This window comes from Callionymus lyra, chromosome 1, assembly GCF_982586985.1.
Source record: "Callionymus lyra chromosome 1, fCalLyr1.hap1.1, whole genome shotgun sequence".
NCBI classification, from domain to species: Eukaryota; Metazoa; Chordata; class Actinopteri; order Syngnathiformes; family Callionymidae; genus Callionymus; species Callionymus lyra.
In genome coordinates, this window is record NC_141818.1 from 3,591,786 (window position 1) to 3,608,943 (window position 17,158).

A 17,158-nucleotide genomic window follows, 5' to 3' on the forward strand; every position below is an offset into this window, starting at 1 on the left:
GAGTTGTGATATTTGGTTTCCTTATTTCTAATGTGCATTTTGTCACCAACTTGCTTGAGTTTGCAGACTTCCTGGAGCCATTTTAAGAGTTCTTCTATGAACCTTTAGATCGTGAAAATCTGCTTTGGTCCTACCAGTAAAACATATCTTCCTTTGATGAAAATCCTAATAATTCAATCGCTTATGTTTGAAAATTAAACTCAATATCACATTCAATACAATCTCTGTCATTACTCAAACAGTTGTGTTGTACTGACCTAAAGGTTGAAGATGAACCACAGGTTGCTTCAGAAACGCGTCCAGTTGTTCACGCTGACGGTTCAACTCGTTCTCCAACACTTGTTGAAACACGATCTTTGACGAACTGTTTGAGAGTCTGGTGTGAAATCATTTTATTGTGGATTTACAAAATATTAATACTTTTTAAGTAGTATAATCGGGTCACATTCAGTTTTATCTACCAAACATTGAAACACGTCAAAACAACAACAGATGAGACTTAAGCGAACTCAATCAATTTATCTAGTGAGTATTCTAAAGGTAACTTGCAGGGTCACCTTCAGTTTAAAATGTTTGCCACAGGAACAGCAGCCAAGTGTTTCTGCACCAGTGTGAATGTTCCTGTTTGGAAAAGTGTATGACTTTATGCTGGAATTTCTTCATAGTCGTACTCATCAGCTTCTGTTTTTATCTATCAATTCAATCTACTAGTTGATGTATCTTCCTCACTTTGAGAGTCATTTTCACTCTTCACTGACAGTAGAAAAACATTTTCCTGCTCCTCGCCTTTTTTGTGTGAAGGTTCTTCAAGGTCCAGACTGGGTCTATAAGTGTGCTGAGGACAATCTTGTTTAGAATATTGTCCACATGACACACATGGGACAACAGCGTATAACAGCCAATGAAAGTTGAACGAGACAAATACAAAATCAGCTGTGATGACGAAGAAAATTGTCAAATAATATGACTTAAATTAACGAAAAACAACATGTTGGAAATATGAGTGTGGAACAAATGGAAAAGTTAAAACAGTTTTAAAACAAAGTTACTATCCTCTAAAAATCTAAATGTAACATTGTATCAATATAAGGTTGGTTGAGGAGGAAAAAAGGTTACACACAACTGAGTTTTCTCTCTTTGTTTGGCTTAAGAGTGTGTTTTAATGTGGTTATTCAGGCTCTCCTTCCGAGTATATCGTTTACCACAGGAAGAACAGCCAAATGGTTTTTCACCAGTATGAATTCTAATATGTTTTTTCAGATCTGAACTTTGTGTAAAGAATTTACCACAGTAGGAACAGATATAGGGTTTTTCACCAGTGTGAATTCGTCTGATGTGTATTTTCAGTTCCAGACTATGGTGAAAGCTTCTACCACAGTCGGAACAGTTATAGGGTTTTTCACCAGTGTGAATTCGTCTGATGTGACTTTTCAATACCCCACTTTGTGTAAAGCACTTACCACAGTGTGAGCACTTATAGGGTTTTTCACCAGTGTGAATTCTTGTGTGTCTCTTTAGGGCTGCCTTCACTGTAAAACATTTGCCACAGTGAGAGCAGCTGAAAGGTTTTTCACCAGTGTGAATTCTCATGTGATGTTTGAGATATTTTCTCCTTTTAAAACATTTTAAACAAACCGAACAAGTAAAAGCAGGGTTTTCAGAAAATGATCTCCCACATACAGATAATTTTAGTGATTCAGTATCATCTTTCTTCTCACTGATATGAACAGTTGAAACAGAGTTTGAATCTGACTGAACCTCATTTGTTTCTCTCAAGTCTTCACTGTCATCAGTGTCACATTCAGAAGAGAGTGGCCTCTGGTGGTCAGAGTACTGATGTGTTCTTATTTCTGGTTCTGATCCTCCACAGTTGTCTTCATCAGCTTCTTTTTTTATGTGTGGAGTCAAGCTGCTGGTTGAAGGTTCTTCATCTCTCTGAACTTCATCTTCACTCTTCACTTTGACAAGAGCAGGTTTTTCCTGCTTCTCACCAGTGTTGTTTGGAGGTTCTGGGTCTTCAAGGTCAAGACTGGGTCTACAGTCCTGCTCAGGAGACTCTTCTTGTTTAGTCACTCTCAGCTTATGGACGTCTGCAGAAATAAACGTTCAATGTTTCAATAACAAAACTGATAAAAGAATCTTAGTGAGTTTAGATCAATGTTCTGTTTTCTGTTCAATGACTTTGCAAAACACTCGTATCTCTGACAGCACAGAGAGTAGACGGTGTAGAGGGGAGTATACAGAGTAGTGTTCTTGGCAAACAAATTATGAAATTACAACATAGACAAGGAAATTATTAGAGAGTATTTTTTTTCCCAACATTTAGGGGTTACACATTTTCATGATTCATACGATTAATATTTTATTCATTTAGTTTGAGCTATTTTACAAATATCAAATAATTTACAAAATAATGCTCATAAAACATCCAAATACTTTCTTGGTGCTCGTCTGTAACATCCCTCTAGTATTGAAGGCTCAACATAAGGAATTCATCTGAAAAAAAACGTAAACAAGTCTATATTTTAAGTTTGTTTGTAGTGAAAGCTGCGTGTCTCTCTGCTTCTTTTTTTTGCATCATCAGTGTGCAAGATTCAGGCTGATGGCCTAGCAGCTTCTGCTAAAAACAATCTTAAAATACAGACTTGTTAAACTTTTCTTTTGAACAAATTCCTTATGTGGAGGCTTCAATACAAGATGAACGTTACAGTCGAGCAGTATGGAGGTATTTGAATGTTTTTAAGTTTCTTTATGGACGAAAATAAAGACAAAGACAACTGAGCTCCAGTCGCTACATTAAATGAACAAACATTTTTGTCTAAAACTTTAAAAAGAGACATATTAATCCAAATATTTAGTGGACATGAGAGTGGGTAGAAAATGGACATTTCAGAGATACACAAGACATGTGTTGTGATATTTGGTTTCCTTATTTCTAATGTGCATTTTGTCACCAACTTGCTTGAGTTTGCAGACTTCCTGGAGCCATTTTAAGAGTTCTTCTATGAACTTTAAGATCGTGAAAATCTGCTTTGGTTCTACCAGTAAAACAAATCTGCCTTTGATGATAATCCTAATAATTCAATCGGTTATATTTGAAAATTTAACTTAATACAATCTCTGTCATTACTCAAACAGTTGTGTTGTACTGACCTAAAGGTTGTAGAAGAACCACAGGTTGCTTCAGAAACACGTCCAGTTGTTCACGCTGACGGTTCAACTCGTTCTCCAACTCGGACACAGTTTGTTGAAACACTTCGAAGATTTCTTCAGCAGCAGCGACCAGACGATCGTTGACGAACTGTTTGAGAGTCTGGAGTGAAGACATTCTGCTTTAAAAAACTCCACAACGACATCAATCCTTTCCTTCTAAAATATTGTTTGCTTTCGGTGTTACACTTTTTGACACCCGACCTACCACAGGAAATGAAAGATGGTTCCGACTTCTCTCGCTATATGAGCCATTGATAAATGTTCCGTCAGATAATCTAGTGGAACCAACAGCCATCAGGGTATTTGGTCTAGACTTGACTCTGTTAGACTGAGTTGTTTTTTTATATGAATGGCAGAAAAGTCAATGTAAACTATATTTAACCTCCAATAGAAAGGTTTTGTTAATCATATTTAATAAAGACAACAATACATTTTCAAGGATTCCTATTCTATGTAGTGAAGGAGTTAAAAGTTAATCCTGTAAAAAGAAAGGTTACATAGAGCAGTTGAAAATGTTCATTATTGCATCATTATTTAATTTAAAATATCAAACAATTACATTAATGAAAGTTTTAATTTGTTCCATCAGTTCTGTTGCCGGCAAGTGATGAATGCGTGTGAGACAAATACTTGCATTGTGTCAAATCATTTTATTGTGGATTTACAAAATATTCATACTTTTTAACTAGTATAATCAGGTCACATTCAGTTTCATCTACAAAACTTTGAAACACGTCAAAACAACAACAGATGAGACAAATAAAATCTAAAAAACAACAGCTGTGATAGCGAAGAAAAGGCAAAAAAAATATTAAGATTGACATGAACAATACCAACATGTTGTAATTTTTGGGCGTCACGAATGGAAGTTATTCATTTAAAACAAAACACTACATGTCATTAAGGTCAAATTCATCCAAAGCAATTTACAACTTAAAAAAAAGTTACATTCCTCATGTAAGCAAACAGTTACATTACATCAAAGGACATTTAGCAGAGGCAGAAACTATTTGGTTGTACAGAGTGTTAGCAGGGAGACAAGCTGGGCCTCAGACATTCTAAGTCGAAATAAAGATTTCACACTACTGAGAGAAGTTGCGCATTTTATCTAGAGAGTATTCTAGTTTAAAATGTTTGCCACAGGAACAGCAGCCAAGTGTTTCTGCACCAGTGTGAATTTTCCTGTTTGGAAAAGTGTATGACTTTATGCTGGAATTTCTTCATAGTCGTACTAATCAGCTTCTGTTTTTATCTATCGATTCAAGCTACTAGTTGATGTATCTTCCTCACACAGAGTAATTTTCACTCTTCACTTTGTCCACATGACACACAGACAACAGGACAACAGCGTATAACAGTCAATGAAAATAGAACGAGACAAATACAAAATCAGCTGTGATGACGAATAAAATTGTTAAATAATATTACTTAAATTAACGAAAAACAACATGATGGAAATATGAGTGTGGGACAAATGGAAAAGTAATTCAAAAACCCAACAGGGCTGTAAGCGGAAACATTTATCCAAAGTAGGTTTTCAAACAAAGTTACTATCCTCTAAAAATCTAAATGTAACATTGTATTAATGTAAGGTTGCGTGAGGTAGAAAAAAGGTTTCACACAACTGAGTTGTCTCTCTTTGTTTTACTTAAGTGTGTGTTTTAATGTGGTTCATCAGGCTCTCCTTCCGAGTATATCGTTTACCACAGGAAGAACAGCCAAATGGTCTTTCACCAGTGTGAATTCGAATATGTTCTTTCAGTTCTGAACTTTGTGTAAAGCATTTACCACAGTAGGAGCAGTTATAGGGTTTTTTACTAGTGTGAACTCTTCTTAGGTGCATTTTCAATGCCCCGCTTTGTGTAAAGAATTTACCACAGTCAGAGCAACTATAGGGTTTTTCCCCAGTGTGAACTCTTGTGTGTTTCTTCATGTTTGATTTCTGTGAAAAACATTTACCACAGAATGAGCAACTAAAAGGTTTTTCACCTGTGTGAATTGTCATGTGTTTTTTAAGATTTTGTCTAGTTTTAAAACTTTTTAAACAAACGAAACAAGTCCGTGCAGACTTTTTAGAGAATGTTCTCCCACATACAGAGTATTTCAGTGATTCAGAATCATCTTTCTTCTCACTGATATCAACATTTGATACCTCCCTGGAGTTTGAATCTGGCCGAATCTCATTTGTTTCTCTCAAGTCAGTGTCACATTCAGAAGAGAGTGGCCTCTGGTGGTCAGAGTAGTTAACTGCATATAGTTCTGGTTCTGATCCTCCACAGTTAAATTCATCAGCTTCTGTTTTTATGCGTCGAATCAAGCTGCAGGTTGAAGGTTCTTCATCTCTCTGAACTTCATCTTCACTCTTCACTTGGACAAGAGCGGATTTTTCCGGCTTCTCACTGGTGTTGTTTGGAGGTTCTGGGTCTTCAGGGTCAAGACTGGGTCTACAGTCCTGCTCAGGAGACTCTTCTTGTTTAGTCACACTCAGCTTCTGGACGTCTGCAGAAATAAAACGTTCATCGTTTCAATAACAAAACTGATAAAATAATCTTAGTGAGATTAGATCAATATTCTGTTTCCTGTTCAATGATTTAGCAAATCAGTCATATATGTGAGAGTAGACGATGCAGAGGGGAGTATACAGAGTAGTTTTCTTGGCAAATAACTTATACAATAATATAATACAAAAATAAATTACCAAGTTTTTTTTTTAACCTTTTTGGGGTACACATTTTCATGTTCTTGTTGATTTACATTTTGATTATTTAATTTGAGCTATCAATGTCTATTTAGTCTAGTCTAATTTTCTAATCCAAAATGATGCACTTAAAAACATCCAAATACCTTTGTGTTGCTCGTCTGTAACATCCCTCTAGTATTGAAGCCTCAACATAAGGAATAGATCGGAAAAAACAACTTAAACAAGTCTATATTTTAGGTTTTTCAGTTGCGCTGAGTTGTCCCTCGATTGTGAACACACAGCGACGAGGAGGACGCCAGGCGTTTAACAACGGGGCTCGCTGCAGGGGGATTGGCCATGAGGTATGCAAGAGCGATCCAGGCAAGTATTTCTTACAGACAACATGGACCTCCTGCAGTTCACTCGACGCCCGGAAAACTGTCATCTGCGCAGACACCGAAGATGCAGCAGATCTCCTCTTTCAATGAAATACACTTAATGGCATTAGAGGACATGAACAGATTCTTCTTCTGTGGTTTATTATGAGAGTGTTACTGGCAGAGCGCGCAGCTTCAAGCCTGTGACAGTGAGTTCTTTTTACTCTCACCACATAACTTAAAGTGTTGTCTAACATCTTAGTCCATTCTTTCATAGTCGGGTCCGTCCACACAGATGAGCGACGGACCCCGATCACTGTCTTTTATTCCCCTTCAAGATACAGATGTCGGCGAGACCGGATCAATCAGCTGTGTTTACCTTCACTTCGGTGTTGACGTTTGGGCCAGCTTGGCGGGTTCCGTCAGCTGATGAGCTAAGAATATGGAAACTCATTATGCTGATGTTGCCCAGATGCTGTTGTCCTCCCCTACAAGAGTGTTGAGAGCAGCCAGTTCCAGTTTACTTTCCAGTTCAGCGGCGTTTACTTTCACTTCCTTGTTGACATTTTCTAGAGACATTCTATGTTGACGGGGGTCTGTCCTTTCCCCCTCAGCGTTGTCAAGAAAAGGCCCTTGGCGTGTTTGGCGGCAAAGAAACGCCATGGAAACGGAGGCACCATGGCACCTTTACGCACAGGTTTTCTCGCGGTTCCAAGACCAGACGAGGAGCTACCGCCCCTGCTGGTCAGGCAGCTGTAGAGATGTGTGGCGGTCGGATCTCACGAAAGACGAGCGGTTCAGGACCGCCAGCGGAGCTGGAGAATGAACGGGACGGGGTGTGATGATGAGTGGGTTTTACTCCCGGTACTTCCTTGTAGATAAGTAATTTAGTAGGCAATGTATATTTATATAGCGCTTTTCCAGACCAGGGTCACAAAGCGCTTAAACAATCAAAACAATACTCAATAAAATATATACTTTAAAGGTCAAGATAACACTGAGAACAACACAGGAGTTCCAGAGAATCAAGGAAAAGCCTGAACAAATAAAAGTGTCTTAAGATGTTTCTTAAAGGAGTCAGTAGATCCATCAAGCGCAAAGAAAGAGGAAGATGGTTCCAAAGCTTAGGAGCAACAGTCTGGAAGGATTTCTCTTCTCTGGTCCTGAACCGTGTGCGAGGAACCATCAGTAGATTCTGATCCACAGACCTCAGAGCCCGAGCTGGGGTGTAAGGCTGGATCAGATCACTGATGGAAGGTCTGACCATGAATAGATCTGAAAGTAAGAACCAGAATTTTAAAATTGATCCTGAAATAAACTGGCAACCAGTGAAGAGTTTTAAGGATCGGGGAAATGTGAGTTCTTCTACTAGAGCAGATCAGAATTCTCGATGCATAATTCTGTATCAACTGCAGGCGAGACAGATCCTTCTTGTTAAGACATGAACTGTTACAATAGTCCAAACAAGAAAACACAAACACATGGATTACAAGCTCCAGATCATGTTCCGACAACATTTTCAAGTTTAGAGATTTTTCTCAGTTGAAGGAAACAGTTTCTGGTCAGTTTTCTGCAGTGTTGAACTAGAGACATTTCTTTTTCAAATACAACACCCAGGTTTCTCAGGCTCAGTTTGACAGACTGACCTAAGTCACCCAAGTACTGACTCAACCCTGGAACCTTATCATCAGGAGCAATAACCAGAGTTTCAGTTTTGTCCACATTTAGCTGTAGAGTGTTTTCACTCATTGTTTGATTTCTAGCGAACAATTGACTAAGCTGTTCAGCCTCTGGGGCTCAGTTGGATCAAAAGAGCAGTAGAGCTGGATGTCATCAGCAAAAATGTGGTAAGAAACATCAGGAAACCTCTGATTAATCTTACCCAGGTGACTCAAGTACAGCAAAAATAGTAACATACCAAAAACAGAACCTTGAGGGACTCCACACAACAGATCCGCCGATTCAGACCTTATTTGATTGACTGAGACACTGAAACTGTGCCCAGAAAGGTATGACGAGAACCACTGTAACACAGACCCAGACAGTCTCACTTCATCCCTCAGGATTCTCAGCAGGATCTGGTGATCAACTGTGTCAAAAGCTGAGGACAGATCCAAGAGAACAAGAATAGTGTATTGACCCGAATCAGCCGACATCATGATGTCACTGGACACTTTCTGCAAAAAGCTGCTGCAGTCAATTGTATCCTATTGTCCTCAGTCATAATTGATCATTTAATAATTTATTGAAGCCTTGCATTTTCGAAGGTGTCGTAATTTGGTTTTCCTTTAAATTAAAATAATAATTTTATCTGACCATGTCCAGCCACATAAGGAAAACCAATTAAAAACACTGGATATGAAATAAGTGATTTATTCACGTAATTATAATGTTACAGTGACAAGTTAATCTGTAACACTCTTATAAATTACATTTTAACAATGACTCCAGAGTGGGATCAACTACATTAAAATGACCAAAAGGTTATTTTCACTGACCTAAAGGTTGTAGATGAAGCACAGGTTGCTTCAGAAACACGTCCAGTTGTTCACGCTGACGGTTCAACTCGTTCTCCAACTCGGACACAGTTTGTTGAAACACTCCGAAGATTTCTTCAGCAGCAGCGACCAGACGATCGTTGACGAACTGTTTGAGAGTCTGGAGTGAAGACATTCTGCTTTAAAAAACTCCACAACGACATCAACCCTTTCCCTCTAGAATGTTGTTTGCTTTCGGTGTCACACTTTTTGACACCCGACGTACTACAGGAAATGAAATGATGGTTCCGACTTCTCTCGCTATATGAGCCATTGATAAATGTTCCGTCAGATAATCTAGTGGAACCAACAGCTATCAAGGTATTTGCTCTAGACTTGACTCTGTTAGACTGAGTTGTTTTTTTTAATATGAATGGCAGAAATGTCAATGTAAACTATATTTAACCTCCCAATATAAATTATTTGTTAATCATATTTAATAAAGACAACAATACATTTTCAAGGATTCCTATTCTGTGTAGTGAAGGAGTTAAAAGTTAATCCTGTCAAAAGAAAGGTTACAAAGACCAGTTGAAAATGTTCATTATTGCCTTATTATTTGTTTTAAAATATCAAACTATTACATTAATAAAAGTTTTAATTTGTTCCATCAGTTCTGTTGCCGGCACGTGAAGAATGCGTGTGAGACAAACACTTGTATTGTGTCAAATCACTTTATTGTGGATTTACAAAATATTCATACTTTTTAAGTAGTATAATCAGGTCACATTTAGTTGTATCTAACAAACATTGAAACACGTCAAAACAACAACAGATGAGACAAATAAAAACAGAACTCAGCTGTGATGGCGAAGAAAAGGATAAAGAAAAAATGTAAGTTTTACTTAAGTGTGTGTTTTAATGTGGTTATTCAGGCTCCCCTTCCGAGTATATCGTTTACCACAGGAAGAACAGCCAAATGATTTTACACCAGTGTGAATTCTAATATGTTTTTTCAGATATGAACTTTGTCTAAAGCATTTACCACAGTGTGAGCACTTATGGGGTTTTTCATCAGTGTGATTAATTTTGATGTGCTTTTTCAGATTCCCACATTGTGTAAAGCATTTACCACAGTGTGAGCACTTATAGGGTTTTTCACCAGTGTGAATTCTAATATGTTCTTTCAGATATGAACTCAGTCTAAAGCACTTACCACAGTGTGAGCACTTATGGGGTTTTTCACCAGTGTGAATTCTTGTGTGTTTCTTTAGGGCTGCCTTCAGTGGAAAACATTTGCCACAGAGGGAGCAGTTGAAAGGTTTTTTACTTTTGTGACTTCTCATGTGATTATTTAGATATTTTTCCATTTTGAAACATCTTAAACAAACCAAACAAGTAAAAGCAGGCTTTTCAGAAAATGATCTCCCACATACGGATCATTTTAGTGATTCAGTATCATCTTTCTTCTCACTGATATAAACAGTTGAAACAGAGTTTGAATCTGACTGAACCTCATTTGTTTCTCTCCAGTCTTCACTGTCATCAGTGTCACATTCAGAAGAGAGTTGCGTCTGGTGGTCAGAGTACTGATGTGTATTTATTTCTGGTTCTGATCCTCCACAGTTGTCTTCATCAGCTTCTGTTTTTATGTGTGGAGTCAAGCTGCTGGTTGAAGGTTGTTCATCTCTCTGAACTTCATCTTCACTCTTCACTTGGACAAGAGCAGGTATTTCCTGCTTCTCACCAGTGTTGTTTGGAGGTTCTTGGTCTTCAAGGTCAAGACTGGGTCTACAGTCCTGCTCAGGAGACTCTTCTTGTTTAGTCACACTCAGCTTCTGGACGTCTGCAGAAATAAACGTTCATTGTTTCAGTAACAAAACTGATAAAAGAATCTTAGTGAGATTAGATCAATGTTCTGTTTTCTGTTCAATGATTTAGCAAAACACTCGCATCTCTGACAGCACAGAGAGTAGACGGTGTAGAGGGGAGTATACAGAGTAGTGTTCTTGGCAAAAAATGACATTAAAATGATATTATAGAAAAGGAAATTATTAGGGAGTATTTTTTCTAACGTTTAGTGGTAACGCATTTTTATGTTTCATATGATTAATATTTTATTCATTTAGTTTGAACTATTTTACAAATATCAAATAATATACAAAATAATGTTCATAAAAACAATCTTAAAATACAGACTTGTTTAACTTTTCTTTTGAACAAATTCCTTATGTGGAGGCTTCAATACAAGATGAACGTTACAGTCGAGCAGTATGGAGGTATTTGAATGTTTTTAAGTTTCTTTATAGACGAAGATAAAGACAAAGACAACCGAGTTCCAGTCGCTACATTAAATGAACAAACATTTTTGTCTAAAACTTTAAAAAGACATATTAATCCAAATATTTAGTGGACATGAGAGTGGGTAGAAAATGGACATTTCAGAGATACACAAGACATGTGTTCCGATATTTGGTTTCCTTATTTCTAATGTGCATTTTGTCACCAACTTGCTTGAGTTTGCAGACTTCCTGGAGCCATTTTAAGAGTTCTTCTATGAATTTTAAGATCGTGAAAATCTGCTTTGGTCCTACCAGTAAAACATATCTGCCTTTGATGATAATCCTAATAATTCAATCGTTTATATTTGAAATTTAACTTAATACAATCTCTGTCATTACTCAAACAGTTGTGTTGTACTGACCTAAAGGTTGTAGATGAAGCACAGGTTGCTTCAGAAACACGTCCAGTTGTTCACGCTGACGGTTCAACTCGTTCTCCAACTCGGACACAGTTTGTTGAAACACTTCGAATATTTCTTCAGCAGCAGCGACCAGACGATCGTTGACGAACTGTTTGAGAGTCTGGAGTGAAGACATTCTGCTTTAAAAAACTCCACAACGACATCAATCCTTTCCTTCTAAAATGTTGTTCGCTTTCGGTGTCACACTTTTTGACACCCGACGTAGCACAGAAAATGTAAGATGGTTCCGACTTCTCTCGCTATATGAGCCATTGATAAATGTTCCGTCAGATAATCTAGTGGAACCAACAGCCATCAGGGTATTTGCTCTAGACTTGACTCTGTTACACCAAGTTGTTTTTTTTAATATGAATGGCAGAAAAGTCATTGTTAACTATATTAACCTCCAATAGAAAGGTTTTGTTAATCATATTTAATAAAGACAACAATACATTTTCAAGGATTCCTATTCTGTGTAGTGAAGGAGTTAAACGTTAATACTGTCAAAAGAAAGGTTACAAAGACCAGTTGAAAATGTTCATTATTGCCTCATTATTTGTTTTAAAATATCAAACTATTACATTAATAAAAGTTTGAATTTGTTCCATCAGTTCTGTTGCCGGCACGTGAAGAATGCGTGTGAGACAAACACTTGTATTGTGTTAAATCATTTTATTGTGGATTTACAAAATATTCATACTTTTTAAGTAGTATAATCAGGTCACATTCAGTTCTATATACAAAACATTGAAACATGTCAAAACAACAACATATGAGACAAATAAATAAAAAAAATCAGCTGTGATGGCGAAGAAAAGGCTAAAAAAATATTAAGATTGACATGAACAATACCAACATGTTGTAATTTTGGGGCGTGACGAATGGAAGTTATTCATTTAAAACAAAACACCACATGTCATGAATGTTAAATTCATTCAAAGCAATGTTAGCAGGTAGACAAGCTGAGCCGCGGACGTTATTAGTCGAAATAACAATTTCACACTACTGAGAGTTTTGGGTTTTATCTAGTGTGTATTCTAAAGGTAACTTGCAGGGTCACCTTCAGTCTAAAATGTTTGCCACAGCAACAGCAGCCAAGTGTTTCTGCACCAGTGTGAATTTTCCTGTTTGGAAAAGTGTATGACTTCATGCTGGAATTTCTTCATAGTTGTATTCATCAGCTTCGGTTTTTATCCATCGATTCAATCTACTAGTTGATGTATTTTCCTCACACAGAGTAATTTAAACTCTTCACTTGAAGTAGAAAAACATTTTCCTGCTCCTCGCCTTTTTTGTGTGAAGGTTCTGGTTCTTCAAGGTCCAGACTGGGTCTATAATTGTGCTGAGGACAATCTTGTTTAGAATATTGTCCACATGACACACATGGGACAACAGCGTATAACAGTCAATGAAAGTTGAACGAGACAAATACAAAATCAGCTGTGATGACGAAGAGAATTGTCAATTAATATTACTTAAATTAACGAAAAAAACATGTTGGAAATATGAGTGTGGAACAAATGGAAAAGTTACTCAAAAACCCAACAGGGCTTTAGGTGGAAATATTTATCCAAAGAAGGTTTTAAAACAAAGTTACTATCCTCTAAAAATCTAACCGTGACATTGTATCAATATAAGGTTGGCTGAGGAGGAAAAAAGGTTTCACACAACTGAGTTTTCTGTATTTGATTTACTTAAGTGTGTGTTTTAATGTGCTTATTCAGGCTCACCTTTCGAGTATATCGTTTACCACAGGAAGAACAGCTAAATGGTCTTTCACCAGTGTGAATTCTAATATGTTTTTTCAGATCTGAACTTTGTGTAAAGAATTTACCACAGTGGGAACAGTTATAGGGTTTTTCACCAGTGTGAATTCGTTTGATGTGCATTTTTAGAACCCCACTTTGTGTAAAGCACATAACACAGTGTGAGCACTTATAGGGTTTTTCACCAGTGTGAATTCTAGTATGTTTTTTCAGATCTGAACTTTGTGTAAAGAGTTTACCACAGTGGGAACAGTTATAGGGTTTTTCACCAGTGTGAATTTGTGAGATATGACTTTTCAATGCCCCACTTTGTGTAAAGCACTTACCACAGTGTGAGCACTTATAGGGTTTTTCACCAGTGTGAATTCTAATATGTTCTTTCAGATGTGAAGTTAGTGTAAAGCATTTACCACAGTAGGAGCAGTTATAAGGTTTTTCACCAGTGTGAATTCTAATATGTTTTTTCAGAACCCCTCTTTGTATAAAGCATTTACCACAGTAGGAGCAGTTATAGGGTTTTTCAACAGTGTGAATTCTTGTGTGTCTCTTTAGGGCTGTCTTCACTGTAAAACATTTACCACAGTGAGAGCAGCTGAAAGGGTTTTCACCAGTGTGAATTCTAATATGTTTTTTCAGATCTGAACTTTGTGTAAAGAGTTTACCACAGTGTGAGCACTTATAGGGTTTTTCAACAGTGTGAATTCTTGTGTGTTTATATAGGGTTGACTTCCGTGTAAAACATTTACCACAGTGAGAGCAGCTGAAAGGTTTTTCACCTGTGTGAATTCTCATGTGAAGTTTGAGATTCTTTCTCTTTTTAAAACATTTTAAACAAACCGAACAAGTAAAAGCAGGCTTTTCAGAAAATGATCTCCCACATACGGATAATTTTAGTGATTCAGTATCATCTTTCTTCTCACTGATATGAACATTTGAAACAGAGTTTGAATCTGACTGAACCTCATTTGTTTCTCTCCAGTCTTCACTGTCATCAGTGTCACATTCAGAAGAGAGTGGCCTCTGGTGGTCAGAGTACTGATGTGTTCTTATTTCTGGTTCTGATCCTCCACAGTTGTCTTCATCAGCTTCAGTTTTTATGTGTCGAGTCAAGCTGCTGGTTGAAGGTTCTTCATCTCTCTGAACTTCATCTTCACTCTTCACTTGGACAAGAGCAGGTATTTCCTGCTTCTCACCAGTGTTGTTTGGAGGTTCTTGGTCTTCAAGGTCAAGACTGGGTCTACAGTCCTGCTCAGGAGACTCTTCTTGTTTAGTCACACTCAACTTATGGACGTCTGCAGAAATAAACGTTCATTGTTTCAATAACAAAACTGATGAAAGAATCTTAGTGAGATTAGATCAATGTTCTGTTTCCTGTTCAATGACTTTGCAAAACACTTGTATCTCTGACAGCACAGAGAGTAGACGGTGTAGAGGGGAGTATACAGAGTAGTGTTCTTGGCAAACAAATTATGAAATTACAACATAGACAAGGAAATTATTAGAGAGTATTTTTTTTCCCAACATTTAAGGGTTACACATTTTCATGATTCATACGATTAATATGTTATTCATTTAGTTTGAGCTATTTTACAAATATCAAATAATTTACAAAATAATGCTCATAAAACATCCAAATACTTTCTTGGTGCTCGTCTGTAACATCCCTCTAGCATTGAAGCCTCAACATAAGGAATTCATCTGAAAAAAAACTTAAACAAGTCTATATTGAAAGCTCTGTGTCTCTCTGCTTTTTTTTTTGCATCATCAGTGTGCAAGATTCAGGATGATGGCCTAGCAGCTTCTGCTAAAAACAATCTTAAAATACAGACTTGTTAAACTTTTCTTTTGAACAAATTCCTTATGTGGAGGCTTCAATACAAGATGAACGTTACAGTCGAGCAGTATGGAGGTATTTGAATGTTTTTAAGTTTCTTTATAGACGAAGATAAAGACAAAGACAACTGAGCTCCAGTCGCTACATTAAATGAACACACATTTTTGGCCAAAACTTTAAAAATACATATTAATCAAAATCTTTAGTGGACATGAGAGTGGGTAGAAAATGGACATTTCAGAGATACACAAGACATGTGTTGTGATATTTGGTTTCCTTATTTCTAATGTGCATTTTGTCACCAGCTTGCTTGAGTTTGCAGACTTCCTGGAGCCATTTTAAGAGTTCTTCTATGAACTTTAAGATCGTGAAAATCTGCTTTGGTCCTACCAGTAAAACATATCTTCCTTTGATGATAATCCTAATAATTCAATCGGTTATATTTGAAAATTTAACTTAATACAATCTCTGTCATTACTCAAACAGTTGTGTTGTACTGACCTAAAGGTTGTAGAAGAACCACAGGTTGCTTCAGAAACACGTCCAGTTGTTCACGCTGACGGTTCAACTCGTTCTCCAACTCGGACACAGTTTGTTGAAACACTTCGAAGATTTCTTCAGCAGCAGCGACCAGACGATCGTTGACGAACTGTTTGAGAGTCTGGAGTGAAGACATTCTGCTTTAAAAAACTCCACAACGACATCAATCCTTTCCTTCTAAAATGTTGTTTGCTTTCGGTGTCACACTTTTTGACACCCGACGTAGCACAGAAAATGTAAGATGGTTCCGACTTCTCTCGCTATATGAGCCATTGATAAATGTTCCGTCAGATAATCTAGTGGAACCAACAGCTATCAGGGTATTTGCTCTAGACTTGACTCTGTTACACCAAGTTGTTTTTTTAATATGAATGGCAGAAAAGTCATTGTTAACTATATTAACCTCCAATAGAAAGGTTTTGTTAATCATATTTAATAAAGACAACAATACATTTTCAAGGATTCCTATTCTGTGTAGTGAAGCAGTTAAACGTTAATACTGTGAAAAGAAAGGTTACATAGAGCAGTTGAAAATGTTCATTATTGCATCATTATTTAATTTAAAATATCAAACAATTACATTAATGAAAGTTTGAATTTGTTCCATCAGTTCTGTTGCCGGCACGTGAAGAATGCGTGTGAGACAAACACTTGTATTGTGTTAAATCATTTTATTGTGGATTTACAAAATATTCATACTTTTTAACTATAATAATCATCGGGGTCACATTCAGTTCCATCTACAAAACTTTTAAACACGGCAAAACAACAACAGATGAGACAAATAAAATAAAAAAAACAGCTGTGATGGCGAAGAAAAGTCTAAAAAAATATTAAGATTGACATGAACAATACCAACATGTTGTAATTTTGGGGCGTGACGAATGGAAGTTATTCATTTAAAACAAAACACTACATGTCATGAATGTTAAATTCATTCAAAGCAACTTACAACTTAAAAAAAGTTACAATCCTCATATAAGCCAACAGTTACATTACATCAAAGGACATTTAGCAGAGGCAGAAACTATTTGGTTGTGCAGAATGTTAGCAGGGAGACAAGCTGAGCCTCGGATGTTATAAGTCGAATAACGAGTCCGCACTACTGAGAGAATTTTTGGGTTTTATCTAGTGAGTATTCTAAAGGTAACTTGCAGGGTCACCTTCAGTTTAAAATGTTTGCCACAGGAACAGCAGTGTTTCTGCACCAGTGTGAATTTTCCTGTTTGGAAAAGTGTATGACTTTATGCTGGAATTTCTGCATAGTCGTATTCATCAGCTTCTGTTTTTATCCATCAATTCAATCTACTAGTTGATGTATTTTCCTCACAGAGTAATTTAAACTCTTCACTTGAAGTAGAAAAACATTTTCCTGCTCCTCGCCTTTTTTGTGTGAAGGTTCTGGTTCTTCAAGGTCCAGACTGGGTCTATAATTGTGCTGAGGACAATCTTGTTTAGAATATTGTCCACATGACACACATGGGACAACAGCGTATAACAGCCAATGAAAGTTGAACGAGACAAATAC

The 17,158-nt window shown here is 36.9% G+C and overlaps 2 protein-coding genes and 1 pseudogene across 5 annotated transcripts; all 3 read right to left on the reverse strand.

Annotated features, from left to right (window-relative positions):
- Positions 1 to 395: 395 nt before the first annotated feature.
- LOC148087473 (uncharacterized) lies at positions 396 to 8,977 on the reverse strand. 3 transcript variants are annotated; one of them, XM_087788445.1, is made up of 2 exons: positions 8,769 to 8,977; positions 396 to 2,090 (listed from the first exon to the last, which is right to left on the reverse strand). In XM_087788445.1, exons 1-2 carry the CDS (start codon positions 8,941 to 8,943, stop codon positions 1,147 to 1,149), a joined length of 1,119 nt encoding a protein of 372 aa, XP_087644571.1. In that variant the 5' UTR covers positions 8,944 to 8,977; the 3' UTR covers positions 396 to 1,146. The 3 variants fall into 3 exon arrangements, with proteins under 3 accessions (XP_087644571.1, XP_087644563.1, XP_087644581.1); XM_087788437.1 differs by lacking the exon at positions 8,769 to 8,977 and adding an exon at positions 3,154 to 3,360; XM_087788455.1 differs by lacking the exon at positions 396 to 2,090 and adding an exon at positions 3,867 to 5,712.
- A 519-nt stretch (positions 8,978 to 9,496) lies between these two features.
- Positions 9,497 to 11,668, reverse strand: LOC148087474 (uncharacterized; annotated as a pseudogene). The gene is made up of 2 exons (XR_015710858.1): positions 11,452 to 11,668; positions 9,497 to 10,593 (listed from the first exon to the last, which is right to left on the reverse strand). The product of XR_015710858.1 is annotated as an uncharacterized LOC148087474 (transcript).
- A 474-nt stretch (positions 11,669 to 12,142) lies between these two features.
- LOC148087475 (uncharacterized) lies at positions 12,143 to 15,797 on the reverse strand. The gene is made up of 2 exons (XM_087788382.1): positions 15,592 to 15,797; positions 12,143 to 14,548 (listed from the first exon to the last, which is right to left on the reverse strand). Exons 1-2 carry the CDS (start codon positions 15,764 to 15,766, stop codon positions 13,185 to 13,187), a joined length of 1,539 nt encoding a protein of 512 aa, XP_087644508.1. The 5' UTR covers positions 15,767 to 15,797; the 3' UTR covers positions 12,143 to 13,184.
- Between the last annotated feature and the right edge of the window lie 1,361 nt (positions 15,798 to 17,158).